Genomic DNA, 21,274 nt, shown 5'->3' on the forward strand with positions numbered 1-21,274 from the left:
GAGCCAGACCCTGGCACTCAGACACAGAGTGCTGGGAGAAGACAGAGGGAAACCAGCGGCCAGTCATGTGGCATCAGTCCCCAAACCAATGTAAAATTACTCAAAAGAGAATGGTTACTAAGACCGCAGTTAGATTCTGAAAGGATGATGTCATTGTTACATGCCATAGTGACTTCCACACACCAGGACAAGCATCGAGCAGGGCAGTTATAAAAATATGTATCAGGCTCCTGGTGCTGGAATTAAGACTATTGAAAGACACCTGGGTGATGCAGGTCCTGTGGGCACCAGGGGAGTGCAATGCCCAGGTGTGCGCCGACCCATACAGAAAGCTTAATTCCCCAGCAGGCACAGGTAGGTTTCTCAGGATGCAGGGAGATAGCCAACTGCCCATTCACCTTATTTACTATGCACCTGTCCTGTGCCCGGCACTGTTCCAGTTTGGGGGGATATGCTATTGACTTTATGCCAACTCTTAAGAAGTTAATAATCTAAGATGCAGACAGACACCCTCTTAGTGGTGTCTACCAGTAGATAGCTTATCGTGATTCAGTGTAGTGAGTGCTCTAACAGAATTAAATTTAAAAACACTACTGACTCAAAAATTAGCAATACTTTCTACCAGGAGGGATGTGAGGGAAGAATATGGAGGGAGGCCATGTTGAGGAAGACCTTTATGAACGAGTTAGTAAAGAAAAAAATCTAAATCTAACTATGGTTTGAATGTAGTCAAAGATAGAGGTTCAAAGAGAAGTTTTTATTTCCAGGTCATGAAAGTGAAGCATGGTATTATCAGGAGTTTGAGGGTTGACAAAGAGAGACCTCTCCGGGAGGGACATAGTCCCTTCTAGCTCAGGTAACCCACTGGGAAGCTCTGGGTGTGCTAGTTGGTGGATGTGTAACCATGGAGCACAGGAGGCTTTTTTTTTTCATCCAGTCTCACTGACTTTCTCTGTCATTTGTCTTTCTCTGCTTCCCCAGCACGGAGCCCAGTGTTTTCCCACCTATCGTCTTCTCTCCAGGGACTCTGGACCATCCGGGCGTACAAAAGTGAAGAGAGATTTCAGGAACTGTTTGATGCCCACCAGGATTTGCATTCAGGTCTCTAAGTTTCTGGAAACAGTTTCAAAGGATGGGATAGGCTACTTGCTTGACTTCCCTCTCAGATGGCCTTGTTGGCTGCCACCTCTCTCTGTTTCCCCCTCAGGCCCAGCCCCACCTTCTGTCTGCACCCCTTCCTCTTCCCCTTCCATTTCCCCTTCCCCTTTCCCTTGGCCATGAGTCCTCTCATCTCTCCTCTTCCCCAGTCACACCACTGCTTTTCTCCCCCAACTGGTTTGCATTGTCCTTCTAGCACCATGCCCTGTGGCTTTCTGTTCCTTCAGGGCAGGGCTCAGCAAACTTATTTGTAAAGGGCCAGAGAGTAAATATTTCATGTTTTGTGCATCATATTCTCTCTGTTGCAACTACTAAACGTTGTCGACATAGCCTGAATGCAGGCAAAGATAATACATCAGCAAATGGCCACGGCTGTGTTCCAGTTCAACTTTGTTTACCAAAATTGGTGATGGTCCATTCTTGGCCCACAGTCCATAGTTTGCCAGCTCTTTTTTCAGAACATGCAGGGTGGCAGAAGTGACTGAGGAAATCAAATTCCTGATTATCAGATTGCCACCCATTTGATGTATACTATTATTTGTATCAATGAAGCTTTTCCTGCATAGAAATTTCAGAATTTACTCTAAGTCTGCAAAGTCCTGACCCATCTTTCCAATCGCCATTGTATTTTGAAGATAAAATGTCACTTTGAAAGTTACATGCAGATCCTTTTAGCGAGATGGTCATTTAGATACAGGCTTCTAAGGAATAAACATTGTACAAGGATGAGCTTCACACTGAGACTCAGCACCGCGCAAAATGCACTGATGAGACCATTTTTCCATGTTCTGTGGTTTGATCGCATTTCTGTTTTTAAGTTGTGGGTTGAATTTTTCAGTGCATGCTTCTCATAAAGCCACTGTCCTGATTCACACTTAGCTTTCTGGAATCTTCAGATTCCCTGGATGTGCAACTTTGCTGTCCTACTTTGTGTAAAAATCATCTGTAACTCAACTGAGCAAAACACTCCCCCTTGTTCAAAGCAGTTAACGTGGTTTTTCTACTTATTCACTGTGCTTATTACGGTTCACAAATCCAGAGGCTTGGTTCTTGTTTTTGACGACGTCCCGATGGTTCGCCGTACGTCTGGATGCCATCTGTGCCATCTTTGTCATTGTTGTTGCCTTTGGGTCCCTGATTCTGGCACAAAGTAAGTACAGATGTGAAAAACTATTTGTGGTATGATTACAATTTATAGCTGCATTTACAATTTTTAAAATTAAACTCTTGCCACCTTGTCTAAATCCCATACTGTTTGGTTCTCGTGAATTGTATTAAAGCGCTTGCAGGGTGTCAGGTTGGGTGTGACCCCGCAATGTGGCCCACGTACAGGAGTCATTTGGGGCTGGATGAGTTCCTTTTATCTTTCTTGAATGCGTTGGGACCTATGCAAATGCAGCAAGCTGACCTTCTGAACATTCTAGTAGTGTCTGATACGGTGAGGAGAGGACCAAATTTACCACTGGTCATTTTGTCCAGCTTAAGGGGTTAGGTTTTGGTGCCTGGTGCACTGGGTTGAGAAAGATTCTCAGAAGGAAAGAACGTTATCTTCACTGCCACGTGAGCAGCTGTTGGCGTGGATGACATGAACTCACCATCCCTAACTACGCCTAAGTGACGACACCAAATCACAATATTTAATAATGGAACAGTGGGAGTTTAGTAAAGCACTGGCTTTTAGTACCCGTTGCCTTGTTTTCAGTCGTTTTCACCTGTACTTGCATTGGCTATAGAAAGGGAAATTACGTAATGGTCCTTGAAACCATAATGACGAAAGTCTAAGTAATGACTTCCTCATCTATAGTACTGCCAAGTGTGTGTCAATCCTGTTGGGGTTAATAAACTCATTGAATAGTCTTTCTGAATTCACAGTGGGTTTCTTGGTTGTGTGTGTGTGTATCAGTCATGGTGTCAGTCAATAGATAGTAAAAAGTATAACTATTACTATAATTATATGCAAAATGTTTAAATGTTATAAAGGAGTCTTGGTAAAGTGACAGAAGAAGCCAGGCTCGGGGTTAAGAATGGGACTGACTTTCTTCATCTTCTTTTTCCTCATGTAGCTTTGAATGCTGGACAGGTTGGCCTGGCATTGTCCTACGCCCTTACCCTCATGGGGACGTTCCAGTGGTGTGTTAGGCAAAGTGCTGAAGTTGAGAATATGGTAATGTTTATCTTAACATTCTTAGCCTTTTCAAGTCTCCTTGCCATTAAATAGCATAAAAGTACTTCTTATGTAAAATATTAAAACTGTTATTTTTACATCGTAGCTAACAGAGCTTTTTAGATCCTTCTTCCATCTGTTTAAAGTTAATGTAAAATCAAACATATACATCTTTTTCTCAGTCTTATGTATGCTATGTCAGCAGGTTTTATATTCATCACAAGCTGTCTTCAAATGTAATAAATGTCTCTGTAGGAGGGAGGTTCTGAAATCCTGGAGAGGATATAAGCTCATTTTTTAGAGGCCTCTTTATTTTTGTGTTTTTAATGGTTAATTCCTTGTGCCTGGTTAAAAAAAAATTAGTATTTTGAGGTTGTTTGTTTAATTAATAAGGGTCCTCTCATTTTATTATTTGTTCTTGTATGCATTGAACACCTGAATTTGCTGGTGTCCCTTCTTTCTGGTAGGGTAAGCTCCCTTTCAGAATGTGCTAGTTAGAGATGTTGAGTTACAGTTGTTTAGGAGGGCTCAGTCGGTATGTAAGTTATCTCCTCTTTTGAATATTTGCACCTTCTTCTAAAGGGGAAAAAAACCAATAAAAGTCAAATCTTTTAATCTTACTCTCCTAATAGAGTAGAAAGTGATTATTAAAAGGCGGTTTGATGACCGTTCAGTTTAATTCTTCTGTAACAGATGACCCTCATGCTGCATAAATTACTGATTGGTGGCTGTAGTATTCTTTTTTTTGACAAAAATTCTCTAATTTTTATGCGTGGAAAGTGGATAAATTAAATCGTAGCATCCATTTCTTCAGTTCTTTTACTTTTAATACAGTCTTGAGGGAAGTAGCCATACGTAAAAGTGTCTCAAGACGATGACCAAGTTTGTAAACCAACAAAATCTTCATTAAACTCCTACTTCTCTCCTTTGGGGATGTTAAGACCTGACATATCCTTAACCAAAAAGGTACAGGAGCAGAACGTTTCATATATTATCTCTTAACATCCATAAACAAAACCCTCCGTTCCTAACCCGTGCAATGTCATATGTGTTTCAGATGATTTCAGTAGAAAGGGTGATGGAGTATACAAACCTGGAGAAGGAAGCTCCTTGGGAATGCCCAAAACGCCCACCACCGGCCTGGCCCCACGAAGGAGTGATTGTCTTTGACAATGTGAACTTCACGTACAGTTTAGACGGGCCTCTGGTATTAAAACACCTGACAGCGCTCATTAAATCAAGAGAAAAGGTGTGTTTAAACGCTCATGCCTCTCTAAAATTTCAGCTAAAGATTCAGTGCCACATCTGTTTGTGAGCTTCCTTGTGACTGTGTCAAAGGGACTCTTTGTTCCTCTGCAAATACAAATTAGATCCGTGGTAATAGGTAAGTCTCTTGGAAACTGACCATGAATGTGGATACCAACATTTCTTTCCTCCTGTTGTAAGCTGCGTCATGGTGCTTGGTGAGCCCTGGGTTGCAGGGCTGGAACTTGACCTAACTCAGGATACTCAATCCAACATCTCATTTTTCATGCCTAAGTGTTGGAAATCAGCTCTGGCCCCTTGTCACTAACCCTTACTTCTTTGTGTTTCTCTAATCCTTTGCTTCCTCCCCATGGCGGCCTTCGGCTGCCATCCTCCTCCATCCCTTGGCCCATTCCGTAGACTTGCCCTCTTCTAACCTATACTTTGCTGTTCTTCTCCTGCCCTCCCCCCTGTAGACTGCTTCTCTCTGAAACACAGATCTGATCCTTAGGGACTCCCTGCTAGCGCCTGGCCTGGGAAAGCTGCTGCTGGAACCAGAGCGAGGCCTCGTATCCCCTCCAACAGGGGCTGTGTGGCCAGTTCTCAGCCACCAGAGAAGACTCCGACATCCATGACCTAGACAGGGCTCAGGAACCAGAGCTCACAGCTGGAGGCAGTAAAGGGCCCAGAGACTCACTCAAAGTCAATGAAAGGAATCCAAGGGTGCAGAGCGTGATACACAAAGGAGACTGACGAGAGCTTTGTGACCTAGTCTTGCCAGTGTCTAAGTCCACTGGCAGTGGGACTTGGGGCCCTCGGCTGGGACCAGAGCAGGCCCTTGAAGAGTGACTAAACCATAACAGACAAGACTATAGGAAGCTCTTCTCCCATCTACCTGTCCAGCCTCAATTCTAAAATGTAGCAACCCCTACACCCAAAACATCCCGTTCTTCCAGCTCCCAGCAAGCACGCTGCCCCTTTACCTCAGATACCCTTCACTTTCGTTGTGTGGCTGGAGAAAGCTTCCTTGTTTTCAGAGTCAACTTCTGATGAATCTCCCTCTGTGAGACTAAATTCTTCCACAGCATCTTATATATTCTTTTAAGACAGGATTTATATTACATGTATGTTCACAGCAGGAGTAGTCACAGTAGCCAAAAGTTGGAAGCAGCCCAAGGGTCCATCAAGCGATGAATGAATAAACAAAATGTGGTACAGCCATACAATGGAATATTATTCAGCCTTAAAAATGAAAGAAATTCTGACACATAGATGATACCTTGAGGACATTATGCTAAATGAAATAAGCCAGGTACAAAAGGACAAATGCTATATGATTCCACTTGTAAGGGGTTACTAGAATAGTCAGATTCATAGAGACAGGAAGTATTAGGTTGGTGCAAAAGGAATTGTGGTATAAAGGGTTAAAAATAACTGCAAAAACCGCAATTCCTTTTGCACCAGCCTAATAGAATGTGGTTGCCAGGGGCTGGGAGTGCCAGTGAATGGGGAGTTAGTGTTTCATGGGTAGAGTTTTGTGTTGCAAAGCAAAAAGAATTCTGGAGATTTCTTGTACCAAAACGTGAATGTACTTAACACTACTGAGCTGTACACTTAAAAATTTGTTAAATTGGTAAATTTTATGTTATGTGTATATTGCCACACTTAAAGAATAAAAGCTAGCAGTTGTGGCATGCTTTGTAATTTTGGGTCTGTATCTCACAGTACCCTGAGGCTTCTTAAGGTTAGGGAGCATTTATTTTTGGTTTTGTTCCCCCAGAAAAATGGCATACTGAAGGGTACACAGGGTGCTGGGAGAGTGAGTGAGTAATATGCAGGTATGAAGCAACCAGAAACAAAACATACACAGAAGACAACTCCTGTAAACAACCCATTACCTAGACGTGTTAACTACGTTAAGAAACTGCTCTTTTAAGCTCTCTTTCCACCACAGACCCATTTAGTGGACTATAGCCATAATTTAATGAATGATACCCTTGTGACATGAAAGAATAAATGTTCAACTTAATGCCCAAATGATACCCACGGAGCAGCTTTAGTGAGTCATGTGGCAAAAGCTGGCTCCTAATTATTTCCAGTTTTATTGAAGGTCGGGAAGAAGGTGAGGGCTGCTGTGTCGGGAAAACATGAACTGCAGCTCTTGATGAAATTCTGTCCCTGTGAGCACTGTACGGGATGTTTGTTGACTGGCAGATAATATGTCTGTCACATTTCACATTCTAAACATAATTCTGTTAATTTGTACACGTCTTAAATTTCCCTTGAAACCATAAAATACGAATTATCTAAGAAACTGTTGCACAACTTAGAAACATAACAGATTTGTATTCTTCAATCTTGAAACCCCCGAGGGCATATGGGATTATCTGAGATTCTAAAAGGTTTGAGGGAAAATTGAATTTGAAAACTGAATAACTTCAGTAACTTAACTTTTGGTTTGTATCTTGGCCCACTCATAGTATCACCTTTAGTTTCATTTATGTATTCAGAGATTGTATCCAGACAGTGTAGGCTTGAAATGATTTCACTCTGCCTGTGAAGACCCCAGGTTTCATCCCCTCCATACCTGTGCCAGCCCCTGTGATTCCAGGACACCCCTTCAGTCTTGAATTTGATAGAGAGGCTGTGAGAGGGAGGATATGGAAATGTACCAACACAGCAGAAATGGTGTTTTATTCTCTTTCATTTATTTCCTCTGCTGTCCAGATTCCTGGAAGTTATAGTAAACAAAATCTAATAGGTACTAAGCAGGATACTAATTCACAGAAGAAATACCCAGTAAAAATAAAGAACCAAAATGAGATAAAAAGCACCTTTGGCTTTCTGGTTAGATTCTAAACACTGGCTGCATTTTTCATTTAGATGATTTTGTGGTTGATTTAATCATTTTAGAAGAGTACTGGGCCATTTTAAAGCATGTTCCAGCTTTAGAGGTAGATTGATTTTGGTTTATTATTTTTTTTTCTTGCTCGGAGCTATTACTTGGATAATACATTTTTATAGATGTGTACTAGACCTTGCTATAATGTGCAAAAATATTAGTTTCCTACATTTTCTCCTTTTTTACATAATACTTTCTTAGAAATCCCTCCCCTCACTACCAGATTGTTTTGCTTCCCGTGCCGGCTTTCTAATTCTGTGCTGCTCAAACTGGTGCCAGGGCCAGCAGCACCTCTGTCACGTGGGAGCTTATTAGAGTGCAGGATCTCAAGCCCCCAGACCTCTAGACTCAGAATCACACTGTAACAATACCCCCTCGTAAAGTTATCTCTCCCGTAGGCAGTTTTTGATGACTGATAACCCATGATTTCCAAGAAATGTCCTTTGACAATTTGAAATTGAGCTCATGAATTAACCCAACCCCTACGACTGAGCATGATGCTCTAGAAAGTTCTTTGCCATTTATCACTCTACAGATTTATTTTATATTCTTCAAGTCGTGAATTTACGTTATAATCTAATTCTGTGTGATCCCAACTTTCTTTTCAATATAGTCTATCTTTATAACGGGAATCTTGTTGTTCAGCCTTCCCCATATCAGTCTCTTGCAGAAACTAGAGGTATTTCACCATCGGCTGGGCTGGGCCCCGCCTGGACCTTGAGGCAGAGACAACCAAGCATAGCAATATACTTGAGGCCCTTTCCCACCTCAAAAATTAGTCTCACTGCCCCAAGCAGGGTACTATGTCTGTCTGGCCTGTTTCCCAGGTACTGTGTGCCCCAACTGGCTGCAGGTTTCTCTCCTAGCCCCAGCTGTGAGTGCTATTTCTTCCTGTTAATAGCTAGCCCACCTGACCTTGGGTACCCTCTTTGCTCAGAGATATCTGCCGTTTTATCCCACCCACCACATTATACTCACCCATATCCATATTATGCTTTAACTACCTGGCAATAAGATTCATATGGTAGACCAGTTCTTTAACTATAGCTACACCTCTCCCCACTTTCTCTAGCTAGACAGAAGGACATAATAAGGTGTCACATCATCCAAGTGATAAGGAGGCCATAAGCAGAATGGAAAAGAAACAGATAGACCTGGGTTTGAGTCCCGTCCTACTACTTCTGGGCTCTATTATTTCAGGCAGGCTAATTAATCTTACTAAGTCTTGCTCTCCTATCTTGCAAAATGGAAGTAATAAGATGTAACCGCTAGGTTTATTGTACACCATTAACAAGATAAGACATGAAAAGCACCTAGCACTGAGACCTGGACAGAGTAAATGTTTAGAAAAAGACAGCTGTCGTGATCATGGGCTGTAAAATAATCATAACCTCTTACACTGCATAAATTATTGTCTGCCCCATGAAAATGAGGAGTTGGCTATTTGCAATTGTATTTATGGTTATAGAATCCATCTGCCATGTCTGTCTTCTCTTTCCAGCTTATTGTATACTTAAGCAATATGTAATAGATTTTCCATAAACTTCTCCAGGCTGCGATAGACTCCTCAACTCTCTATGAAATGCCTCTTTTGTGCAGGACACCACAGGTAATACACATAATACAAAGGTGAATCTAATACAGATCCTGCTATCAACACATACAGTCCAGTAGAAGCAATGAGGTAGTATAAAAATGGCTACTATGTAAGAAAGAAGGTCACAGTTTTTACGGAAGTTTAGAAAAATGTTATAACATCTGTTGGGGTGGGAGAAATCCATATGAGGGGACAGGTAGAGCATTTCTGAGCAATTAGGTATTCGAGACAGACTTTGTGACGTGGTTAGGATTTCAACAGGTAGAAGAAATGCACGTGAGAGGCATTCCAGGTGGTGGGATCAGCATAAAAAAAGGCACTATGCCTTAATTCAATGAATGAAGAATTGGGTACCTGCAGAGCCCACAGAGAAATGAACTACTAGGTTTATAACACACATTTTCATGCTTAATCCTCACCATTACCTAGTAATCCCAAGGAAGTGGATTCGTGGAGATTAAGGATGGAGAGAGAGGTTAGTTGGGGCAGTTTTGTAGAAAAGACTTCCCAGGGCACAAGCAAGCATAGAGCTGTCCTTCGGGAGTTTAATCTGAGAAGTGAGTGCATCTGGACGAGTGGGAAGATGCGAGAGCCAGGAAGCCACTGGCTATTGCGTACTCCTAGCAAGACATAATGGGGAAAGTGATTCCACTTTTCGGAATCAAACCGATGGCGATTAAAACAACGTTATAACACCCAGATTTGTGAATGTGCAGGGAAATGGGTGGGAGTAGAAATTGATGGCATATTTCTGGAGGGTAGTTTGGCAGTACTTAACAGCCTCCTTTGAAAATGTTCATACCTGTTTCTCAGCAATTCCACATCTAAGAATTTATCTTAAGGAAATAATTAAGGTTGTTTTCAGAGACTTCAAGGATATTTAACAGTTATTTATATAGCAAAATATCTACAAATAGGGGGGGGGTTGTTAAATAAATGATCACATACTGTAATATTACATAGCTATTAAAATAAATGTTTTTGTGAAATATTAAATGAAATCAGATTATAACTATATTCATATTAATCCCATTTTGTTTAAATAATGTGAGCTAGTATTTTTAAGAAAACACACGCGCTAGTGCGCGCACGCCAGAAAGAAAATACATCCACATTTTAAGAATGATTTTATCAGAGTGCTGGAGTTACTGCTAGTATTTGTTTACTTTTCAAATTTACTTGTCCTGATTATGATTAAGAAAAGGGTATGTGTTGTTTTTTAAAAGGTAATGCATCCTTACACAGTTGTGATGACTACGGGCATTAAAATGAGGGGTTTGGGTCGTGAAACATTCCAAAAATAGACTCTTCAGGGCCATGCTAGAGTTGGAAAAGGCTAGAAATAAAGTGAATGCTTTGAGCCCATGAGCCTGGCAAAGAAGATATGAGATTAAAGTGGGGGAATCAGAAAAAGCAGCTGTTGTGAGTGTAGCATTGAATATTGGTTATGTTGAATTTGATGTCTGAAGAGAGATTCAGGTGCAAATGTCTAACACGTTGGTGTGGTTGTCAGAGGCCAACCTTGGCCTTGTTGGGAAAACATAAAGGGGCAGTTGCAGAGTAGCTAAAATGAGACTGTCTCAAAGTGTCTCTTTGGTGTTATGAATGTAAACTTACTGATATTGATGATATTCTCCATGGGCAACTAGTAAAAACCATCGACAAACTGTGAAAGACTGACTAGAGTTTTGCTGACTGACCAGCAGAGAGAAATAGAGCCAGGTTTTCTCTGGGTTGGCTTTTTCTTATTATCTTCACTTGAGTTTGGAGCTCACTGTCTGTGGTCATGAGCAGCTCTCGGTCCTCCCTGCCACATACTGGCCATTTACCCAAATGTTTACAAATGTTTACAAACGTCCCAGTTTGCCAGATGGATCAGTTTCAATAGAGCTGATAACAAGGGAATATCCACATATTCTCAGAGACATGACTCTTGCCTGTGTCTTGATGTGTGTTGATTTACATATGAGGACACCCAGAAGTACATCGAAACACACCTGAGCCATGCATATATGCACTAGGACCCACCTATATATAGAAAATGGCCCACCTGTAAAATACAAATGAGGATTTACCATAAAGTACAAAATGGCTACAAAGATAATAAAATTAGCTAAAACCATTTTTCTCACATTTAATCTCTATAAATTTCTTTTTGAGAGAAAAAGATAGCTTCCCTCCCCACACAGGTGTTATTCCTAAGAGTACTCCCTAATGAACTTGCTGAATGATAAGCTCCTTCTCAAAGTGTGTTTACCCGGGAAACCACCAGGGACAGAAAGTGTGAACTTAGATGGGGATATATATAAATTTGGGAAAGAAATATTTCCTACTTGATATGTTCTATTCTGTAAAATTAGAGGCAAGGTCAGTTCGTAAGAGTAAGGAATGCATGCTAATCACTGCAATGTTGTAGTGGTAGGAACGTTAAAAGTAAATATACAGCAGTAGGTAAATAGCTGAGTAAATTCTCATGTATTATTTGGACAAAATACAGCAGTAAGAAAATGATGTATCAATATAGAAAAATTGTGGTATAGTGGGAATGAGGAGACCCAAATCTAGGGAAGAGGTTTAAAAATGGTTTACAACAGCTTCCGTGGAGACAGGAAGGGAGCTTACGAGGTCTGATAAAAGGAATGCCAAGTAGCCTACAGATCCCACTCAGCTAGTCATGTGATTATTACCAGTAATTTTGACATGGAAGTAGTGGTGAAGATGAAAAGCTAAATGAATACAGTAGGAAAAGCAATATAGTCAAGAGAGATTGTGTAGTTAAAGTGGTTCAGAGCTTTGACTCTGGAATCAAGGTCTTGAGTCACATCCTGACACTACCACTTAAGAATTAAAGGCAGGGCTGGAGTTTTGGTGTGCACAAAGTGCCATTGACAGAGTCCTGTGAAGAAGGGTCTGTGTTAAGTTTAAAAGCCCTGCTGACATGATCTTGAAATTCTTAATAATTTTATCTTTGAACTTGTGTTTTGTTCAAGTCTGATGGGACAATGGAGCATGCTTGTGAACAGAGGATATTTGCGCTCCTGCATGTCCCTCATTACTTGCTACCTCATTTGCATATAAGACAGATGAATTCTTTTTGAAATGCCATTGTGAATTTTACAGATGAAGCTTTAAAACTTTGGAGGTATTCAAATGAGAAAATATGTCAAGCTCCCACCATACAAGCAATGCTCAGAAAGGTTTAGTTGGTCTATGTTTAAAGCCGTGAGTTTTTTAAATCGACTGAATTAATTTACAAAGGATTGAAAGCATGTCTTATGCCCCTCATTGATTCCAGATTCCTAAATAAAGATATCATCTCTTGGGAAGCTCCCATCAGGGAATTTTCAGTCGGGAAGCTCATTGGTTGGAAAAAAAAAAAAAAGCCAGTTTCTGCGTACGGATTTAAATACACACAGCCAAAAACCAGTTTTTACAATACAGTCTCATTCTTGACCAGCATTTCATCTGATTATATTGATTCTTTGATCTTATTGTCAGTGCACTTAATTTCTCTCAGCTTTGGTTTTAATAACTAGACTGATACTTGACACGTATCTTTCCCAAGGGGCAATTTATAACTATTAATTGGTTTGTAAAATGCCTTTTGAACTGCTCAGATGAAAGGCCCATATAAATAGCAAATATTACCTGTGTTGTTGTTGTTGTTGATCTCATTATGTATATTTTGGCTACTCACTACTGTCTTTTAAGATGCTGAGACCTGCATTTAGAGTTTTTAAGATGTTTCCTTTCAAGACAGAACAGAACCAGATATTTAATATACAGAAGTGATTTGGTTTCTCTACCAAATAGTAATTCCTCTTAAAATATAGAACTCTGGGAACATGAATACTTGTTTATGTATAACACTATTGACTTGTTGACATCACTATAAAATTATCCAAGAAATTCTCAAGGTTCAAAATACCTAGACACAGGAATAAAGCTAATGCTAATTTAAAAGCTGACTTCTCATCAACAGAAGACTGCTGGCTTTTCACTGCCAGTAGATTGAGTCTCTATTTTTAACTCTTCTTTAGACCAGTGAATTTCAACCAGGGGCAGTTTGCCACCCGAAGACACATTTGTCAATGTCTGACATTTTTGGTTACCACAGTTTTGGGGGTGCTACTGGTGTCTGCTAGGTAGAATGCTGGGATACTGGTGAACATGGCTACAAGGCATAGGACTGACCCCAGACACATATAACAAAGAGTTATGTGGCTCAAAATGTCAACAGTGTCAAAGTTGCGAAACTCAGACCACGTTCTATATAGAACTTCCTTAATTCATCCTCAACAATCAAGGTTTCTCCTAGAATTGTTGCATATTGTTTTTTTCCTAATCTCTCCTGGATCTCTTTACAGGTTGGCATTGTGGGAAGAACAGGAGCTGGAAAAAGCTCCCTCATCTCAGCCCTTTTTAGATTATCAGAACCCGAAGGTAAAATTTGGATTGATAAGATCTTGACAACCGAAATTGGACTTCACGATTTAAGGAAGAAAATGTCAATCATACCTCAGGTATGCAAGTGAGAGCATTCTCACATATTCTTTTTTATAAGGGCACCTAAGTTTAATTGCTTCTGATTTTATTGCTTTTAAAAAAATTGAATTAAAGGGTTGATTACTAACCCCTCTCAGTAGGGTGTATTTTTAACAGCAGGTATTTGCAGTAAATATTTTAATCAGATACCAGGTTTTGTTTGTTTGTCTATTCTTTTGGTGTGGAGTGGGGTGGGGGAGGGAGGAGAGAGAGAGGGAAAGATAGAAAGATTCAATAACTTACCCAGATAGATTTCTGGACTCAAACTCCCCCAAATACCCAGTTTTATCTACTGATAACCACATAATTCTGAGAATAAAATGATAAATGGTGTGTTTAGTACTCAAGAGGTTTCAATAGGAAAACATGGATTTTAAATGTCTTGATGGAATTTTGCTGTAGGAAATAAAGCTGTCTTTCAAAGGTGGTTATCTCCGGGGAGGTCTTTTTTATAAAATTGTGGGGCTTTGAGAATTGAAGGATATACAGAGGGCGCCAAAAATAGTATATACATTTTAAGAAAGGAAAAAACTATTGAAATTGTAATAATATATACTGATAACAAACGATGAATACAAGTCACGTTTGACTTCTGCAATTACAAGAGGTGCTCAAAGTGGTTACCGTCAGCGTCCAGACACTTCTGATTATGGCTAACTATTGCTTGAGCAACGTTGACCAAAGTGTCCACTTGTATACCTTAGCAGATACTTTGGGGCAACTTTTAGAACTCAGTCATTAGAAAATGATATAAACTAGGGAGGCAGTCCAGAATAGTGTGGAAGAATATCAGACAAGGAATTCCATCTCTCTGCACCTCGGTTTTCTTTGCAGTGCAGAGCAGTTAGCAGTACCAATTCCTAGAGCTGTTGTAAGGACCACCTGTGTGAGTACATGTGGAGTGTTTCATGCAGACCCAAATACATGGTTGCTGTGATGGTGGAGGTTTGGGCTGATGATCTCTTCCTGGGCTCTGAGTCTGTTTTCTTATATTCTGCTTCTTAGTAGAAACATGGCTTTCAGGGAGTGTTCTAGAGATTGGGGTATACTCGTATGCACAATAAGAGCTCCTGTCATCCCTTGTGATTCACTCAACATAAATTCAGAAAATATTTATTGAGAAGTGACTATAGTATGTAGCCACGGGCCCACTGGCCTTGGGCCTCCCGTCTTTTATCCTGCCTTCTGCTTTGACACACATATTCAGCTCTAGATGTGCTGAAATTTTTTTTTAATTTAGTTTTTTTTTTTTTTTTTGGTTTGGTTTGGTTTATTTGGTTTTACACTCTACAATCATCTGGACATCAAAGTAAGCTGAGAAAAAACACACACCCTCTTAAGAAGAGAGATGAGAGAAGAGATGAGACAAAAAGACAGAGACGAGATGAGACAAAAAGAGCCAGGCAAATGTGCTTCTTGGCATGTGGATATAAAGAACTCTTAAATGCCTGTTTATGGGGAAGCATATAGAACATGTTACCCAAAGAGAAGGAGAATGTGGACCTATATCTTAGGATTGAGTACAGCGATTGCTACCTACCACTTATCTGTAAAGTAATTGGAATTACTCACAAGTAATTTTGAAATCAAGGTATCCCTTTCAGAACCACAATGATATGCCACCTCATGCCCATTGGGATAGCTAGTATATTTAAAAAAAAACAAACCAAAAACAGAAAATAACAAGTGTTGGCAATATGTAGAGCAATTGGAACCCTTGTGCATCACTAGTGGGAATATAAAATGGTACAGCCACTGTGAAAAACAGGATGGATGTTCCTCAAAAAATTAAACATAGACTTATATGATCTAGCACTTTTACTTCTAGGTATGAACCCCAAAGAATTGAAAGCAGGGTCTTAAAGAGATATCTATACACCCATGCATTATTCATAATAGAAGCAACCCACGTGTTCATTGATGGATGAATGGATACACAAAAATGTGGGCTGTCCATACAGTGGAATATAATTCAGCGTTAAAAGGGAAGGAAATTTGGACACATGCTACAAATATGGAGAGCCTTGAGGACATTATGATAAGTGAAATAAGCCAGTGACCAAAGGATAATACTGTATGAGTGCACTTATATGAGGTATCTATAGAGTAGTCAAATTCATAGAGACAGGAAGTGGAATGATGGTTGCCAGGGGCTTTGAGGAGGTCGAGAATGGGGAATTGTTTAATGAGTACAGTTTCAGTTTTGTTGATGAAAGGAGCTCTGTGACTGGATGGTGGTGATACCTGTACAACAATGTTGAGTGTATTTAATCTCTCTGAATTGTATACTCAGAAGTGCTGAAGGTAGTAAATTTTACATGTATTTAACCAGAATTTTAAAATAAACTTGTTTTAAAGATATTCCTTTCAGGAAAAATGGAAAGAAATTTTCAGCACATATAATCCTTGTACCAAAAGATTCCCTCTGGTTATTAGATTCACGACGTAGTAATCACTGTATGAAATATGAGTTTAAACTCCAAAATTTTACATTTTGGTTGTACCCATCTCTGAAATGGGCTAAAGAGATTTACTTAGCAAAAATAGTGGGTGTCTGTTAAGTACTTTCATATCCTTGGATGAAAGGATCTAGAAACGTGTCCTGCATTACTTTTAATGCTTCTTAATAAGAAATGGTTGTATGCTTGTGTACATAAAAGAACAGTATAAATAAAGAAATAACGTTAGATGATTCTTGGCTCTGCCAGTAATGTTTTGGAAGCACATCTGAGCAAAGACTAAATATACCTTGACATCACCAGGTTTTGGTTCTGTTCCATCAGTTTCCACCCTAGTTTTGAGCATGCTCTATATACATACTCCAGAGAGCGTGCTTACAAAACAGTGCTGAGCTTTGTATCCATGTAGATAATGATCACCAACCATTGTAAACACAGAACCTTTATTTTTTTACTTTATATGCCTTTGTCTCCAAGGCACAATATTTGTTGATTAAAGAACAAAAGTCAGGAGAGACCATGCAATGTGGAAAGGGTCCCAGGAAATCACTCAGAATCTTTAAGAGTGTAGACCGAGTGTGAACACGACCGGGCTCTGCCTCATGTGAGTGTGCAACCTGATGAAGTCAGCCTCCAAGCTTCAGTTTTGTGGTCCTCAAACCAGGTCTAGTAATTAACTGCCTCACAGACTTATTGTGAAGATTGAACTAGGTGAGAAAATGTTTGTGGCCCCATGCCTGGTTCTTAGGAATGAATGCCCACTAAATAGTAACTATGATTATTAAGGATTGGGGCACTGGCTTTTCTGGTATTATTTCTACTTAAGTAAAAATAGTAACGCATTCTAGAAGGACTTTGCTCTTTAATTTCTACTTATGTAGTCCTTGGTGATTCTCTTTACATTGATTTCTGATACCACAGACCAAATTGTTTATATAAATTTAAAGAGTGAAGCAAAAAAGAAAATGAGTGCAATAGGAGGCTAGGGAAAAGCATAAGCATAGCAGAGAAATCTATCCACTGCTGGTCCCAACAGGAAAGAGTGGCACTTGTTTTTTTGTGTGTGTGTTTTCTGGTTCCCTCCCACCAGGATTCTTTCCTGATCCCCGACCTATACACCACTAATACACTGCAGTCTCCTTTGAAGACCAGTGACATTTTTCCTCAGCCCCTCACCACGTTCCCACCTATTTTTTACCTCTCCTTTAGGACAAGCTGTGTGTCTCATTTCTATTGCTCTGGTGCTTATTGCCATCCCTAACAAGTTACACAAGTATTGATAATAATTCCTAACATTTGTGGAATCCTTAACACATTTTAGCCTCTCTCCTTATCTGGCAGATTTAAAAACAGGCACAGTGAGCTTACCCACTTAACTAAGTAAGCGACAGGGCCAGGGTTCAAATTTATTGTAGGGAGATTCCCAACTCCAGAGCCTGAGCGGCTAACCGCTCTGACAGGGCCTTGAACATGCTGCGACTGTGATCCGCAGTACAACTGCTTTGTATCATTTCGTGCACGCGCACGCAGGCACACACAAAACAGAAGTTTGACAGAACACACTTACTGTGCTCTGCACTCTTTTTCTATTACATCCGTTCTCTTCTAGTTCATAAAAAAGACAGAATGATGATTATGAGACACAAAATTGATTTCATGATACATTGGTTATACCTGCAGTGTGACAAACACTGCCCCTCACTGTCCCCGTTTGGCGGGGCTCCAGGTCCGTGTTTCTACCTCACCAGTAGCTTCATTTATGTTCTGGATTCTCACAGCTGCCCTTGCAAGGTTAACCCCATTTTCCAGCAAAGAAACTGAGGCTTGGGGAGAATTAATGACTTACCCTGAGTCAAACAGCTAATAAGCAGTAGAATCAGAACTTAAGACTGTCTGATTCCATGTCCACCGTATTTTCCCATATATAATTTGCTCCCGTGTATGCTGCACACTCAAGTTTTGGCCTAAACTTTCAGTGAAAAATGTCTTTCGTTTTAATCTTTTAATTCAAATTTTTATTTGATTACGTATAGGTACTTGTTTTATTGTATTATAAAGGAATTATAGCATTTATTAACGCATGATTTTATGTAACCAATAATTACAAAACACAGAAACAGATACAAGGTACAAGAACTTTTATGTACCGGTAATAAATTTACGATATTCACGAATTATAGAAGGCCAAGAACTCTTCGTTGTTGCAAGTTCGTTGTAAGTTCAACAAAACCAATTATCATATTCCAGGGTATTATTTTGCATATGGATATCGTCATTGATTTCTAGAGTTACACTTTTAACTCATAAGCATAAATAAAAGAATTAAAATCATTTGTATAGATACAGAATTAGTACTACCGATGTATAATGTGCATCCTTATTTTTCCCTCATAAATTTGGGCAAAAACGTATGCATTATACATGGCAAAATGTGGTATATCATCTATATCTATTTTTTTCCAAATAAATGCTTGTTGAACTGAATGATGTTCTCATTGGATATTTTACCCATTTTTTTTTCTACCGCTCTACTCAAGAATTCCCTAAAACCATAATAAAACTGAATATAGAACACAGTTGAAAGATATCTCTCCTGTTGCTGTGTCCTTCATTTGCCCAGTTTGTTGGTTTTGAAAAACTGAACTGTTTGTTACTTTTGCCAGAAAACTCAAGTCACATTCAGCACTAAAAGAAAAATCATTTTAGAAATGGGTTTATTCACTTACATGTCATGGGCTAGTCAGATACTCAATATGTTACCTTGCCAGAGCTAAGAGCCCTTCTCTTTGCAGTCTTAGCTGGCTACAGAGGTGGAGAAAGTCTGTTGGCCTGCTTACTTGGTTACTTGTCTATGCTGTAAGAAACTTACATCTCTCCTCCCTCAAAATGAATTAGGAAGCAGTGTGTTGCTTGTGTCTCAACACCCTGATTTAGGGGCCCTTAGAAGTTTAGAGCAGACTCTGCAAAGAGGGATCCCAGTGCTGTTTCTTTGAGTTCCCAAATTTGGTGAACCCGGCTCGCATCATCTCCCCTGACTCCCTGTGGTTCTGTGTGCAGCAGTGAGCTTCCATGGTGGTCTCTTCCAGGCTCATCCCCGATACTCTTGACCCTACTATAAGCAAGTCGGATCTGGGGGAGAAGTGATAGCAGCAGAGACCTGCATAGGAAGAGGCAAGGGAGTGATGACATACATAATCGGGCCAGTCCTGGAGGGAACTTTCCAAAACAAATACTGTATTCTTAAAAATGTACACCTCGATTTGAGTTCCAAATGTCAGGAATAAGCAAAAAATAACAGCACCTCCTAAATAATTTTTTTAAAACAGAACAGGTAGCTGAAATGTTATGTGGCTTTTGTGCTCATGACCGGAAATAGTTAAATGTATTCCCCAAACAGAACACCAAGGTGAGATTGTAATTCAGGGAATAGCTTGCTTATCTGAAAGGATCTGGAAAGATGGATTTCAAAACTTCTTTGGATGGATTCTCTACACCTAGAGCCCCTATTCTATTGGCACAAAGAAAATGTTTTCAATTGAAGAGAGATTCCATGGAAATGCAATATTTATGATTGCACCCCAAGGGTTGGCACAGACCAACAGCTATCATCTTTATATGATTAAACAGATTCATTTTTAAAAATATTTAATAGACTTTTAAAATCAAAGCAAAAGTTAGGTATTTTTTTAAACACTCCACTCTCCTTTTTTGGTATTTCCATTCCTTGGGTTGTCTTCAGAAGGTTGAGAAAGGTTAACCAGAGCTGTCTCTTTAAGACTTCTTTATTACCTGATTTTCTTTCCCTATTTTTTTCTTCTTGAGAACAAAACTCAAAGAGAGAAGAGGTGGGTATGCTGTTACTAGTAAAGAAATACAACTGGATTCCAGCCTAATGCAGTCAGGCCTTTGTTTCTGACACTGAAGGTCTTCATTAAAGCCTGTGGAACTGCTCCCCGGAGCTCCTGACCTTTTTGTATCGAAAGAGGACTTTACACGACTTAAATTCTTTTTCCTTTGTTGGTGAACAATGTTCTTTTCTTCTGAATATGGATGATGATCGGTTCATTCAGAGGCTACAGGATTTAAAAAAAAAAAAAAAAAAAGGGAAACCAAGATTTCAAGCCACTTCAGGTGATTCTCTCATTCTTGAAACAGGGAGATGAGCTGCCCATAAATGTCTTCAGATTAGAAATGAAAATGCAGCTCTTATGACTCAAAGAAACAGTGGCAGTAGCTACTCCTGACAATATATTTTCATAGAGGGGAGTTTCCTGGTTTAGGACTGAAATGATTAGGGTAAAAAGTAAAGTGTTGTGCTTTATCTACTTAGTTTGTAACCACTTGTACAGTTTTTGTCTTGATCCCGGGTCGTTTTAAGTATCTGAAGGTTAGCAGGTAGGGTTTCTTTTTAGGATAATGAAAGGTTTGTCTTCCAGTGGTCTATACAAAAGGTCTAGTAAGACTGTAGTTTTCAGTCTTGCAGTTGTGTTGAGGGATTATCAATTTACTACACTAAATGCTTTGATTCAGAGTGGCCATTTTTGGGTCACACACCTAATATGAACTTGTGTTATGTTAGTAACAAAGGAAAAAATTATTACTGAGTATGGCACAAAGGATAGCAAAGAAGTATACACATTAAACCATGATGAAAAGCAGATTTGATACCACTGCTCCGTTTAAAATATGACATTGAACAAGAGCATTTGTTTTCCTAACCGTACCGTGCCAGCTCTTATTAAATGAGGTTTCATTGTGTGCCTTCAGAAAAAATGTAGTACTTAGACTAATAAATTTACTGTATATTTACATGCGGGTTGTGTGCCCTACAGTAATTGTCTACACTGAAATGTTCTGCCTACAACCATTTTTATAACATTTTTTATAAGATTAGATTATTGACTTCATTGTTTGGAAGTGGGTACTTTAAATAATAAACAGAACGATATCAGAAATGATAATTAATTTGACCCTTATCTGCTCTTGCAGTATGTGTCTAGTGTGAGCACTTTTATTACCTTTTGAAGATAATATAATAATTTATTATTTGGCAAGTGGATGAAAGTAGAATGAGTAGAAACCAAAATGAATACCAGGCATAAAACACAGTGGCATATTAAAATAGGCATTGTTAACAAATTGACTGCTAGTTTTGAAGAAAAATAATAGCTTCAATCAGTTCCTGTTTTAGTAAATTACTTTTT

At 39.5% G+C, this 21,274-nt stretch overlaps 1 protein-coding gene across 1 annotated transcript in view; it reads left to right on the forward strand.

The window, feature by feature from the left end:
- The window catches only part of ABCC4 (ATP binding cassette subfamily C member 4 (PEL blood group)), a 248,131-nt gene that overhangs the window by 190,550 nt on the left and 36,307 nt on the right, over positions 1-21,274 (forward strand). Inside the window, exons 22-26 of the mRNA XM_081045495.1 lie at positions 982-1,101; positions 2,198-2,308; positions 3,222-3,322; positions 4,380-4,571; positions 13,434-13,589. Of these exons, the coding sequence (XP_080901621.1) occupies positions 982-1,101; positions 2,198-2,308; positions 3,222-3,322; positions 4,380-4,571; positions 13,434-13,589 (680 nt within the window). The remainder of the gene's footprint in view (positions 1-981; positions 1,102-2,197; positions 2,309-3,221; positions 3,323-4,379; positions 4,572-13,433; positions 13,590-21,274) is intronic.

Source organism: Rhinolophus hipposideros (genome assembly GCF_964194185.1).
Source record: "Rhinolophus hipposideros genome assembly, chromosome: 4".
Taxonomy (NCBI): domain Eukaryota; kingdom Metazoa; phylum Chordata; class Mammalia; order Chiroptera; family Rhinolophidae; genus Rhinolophus; species Rhinolophus hipposideros.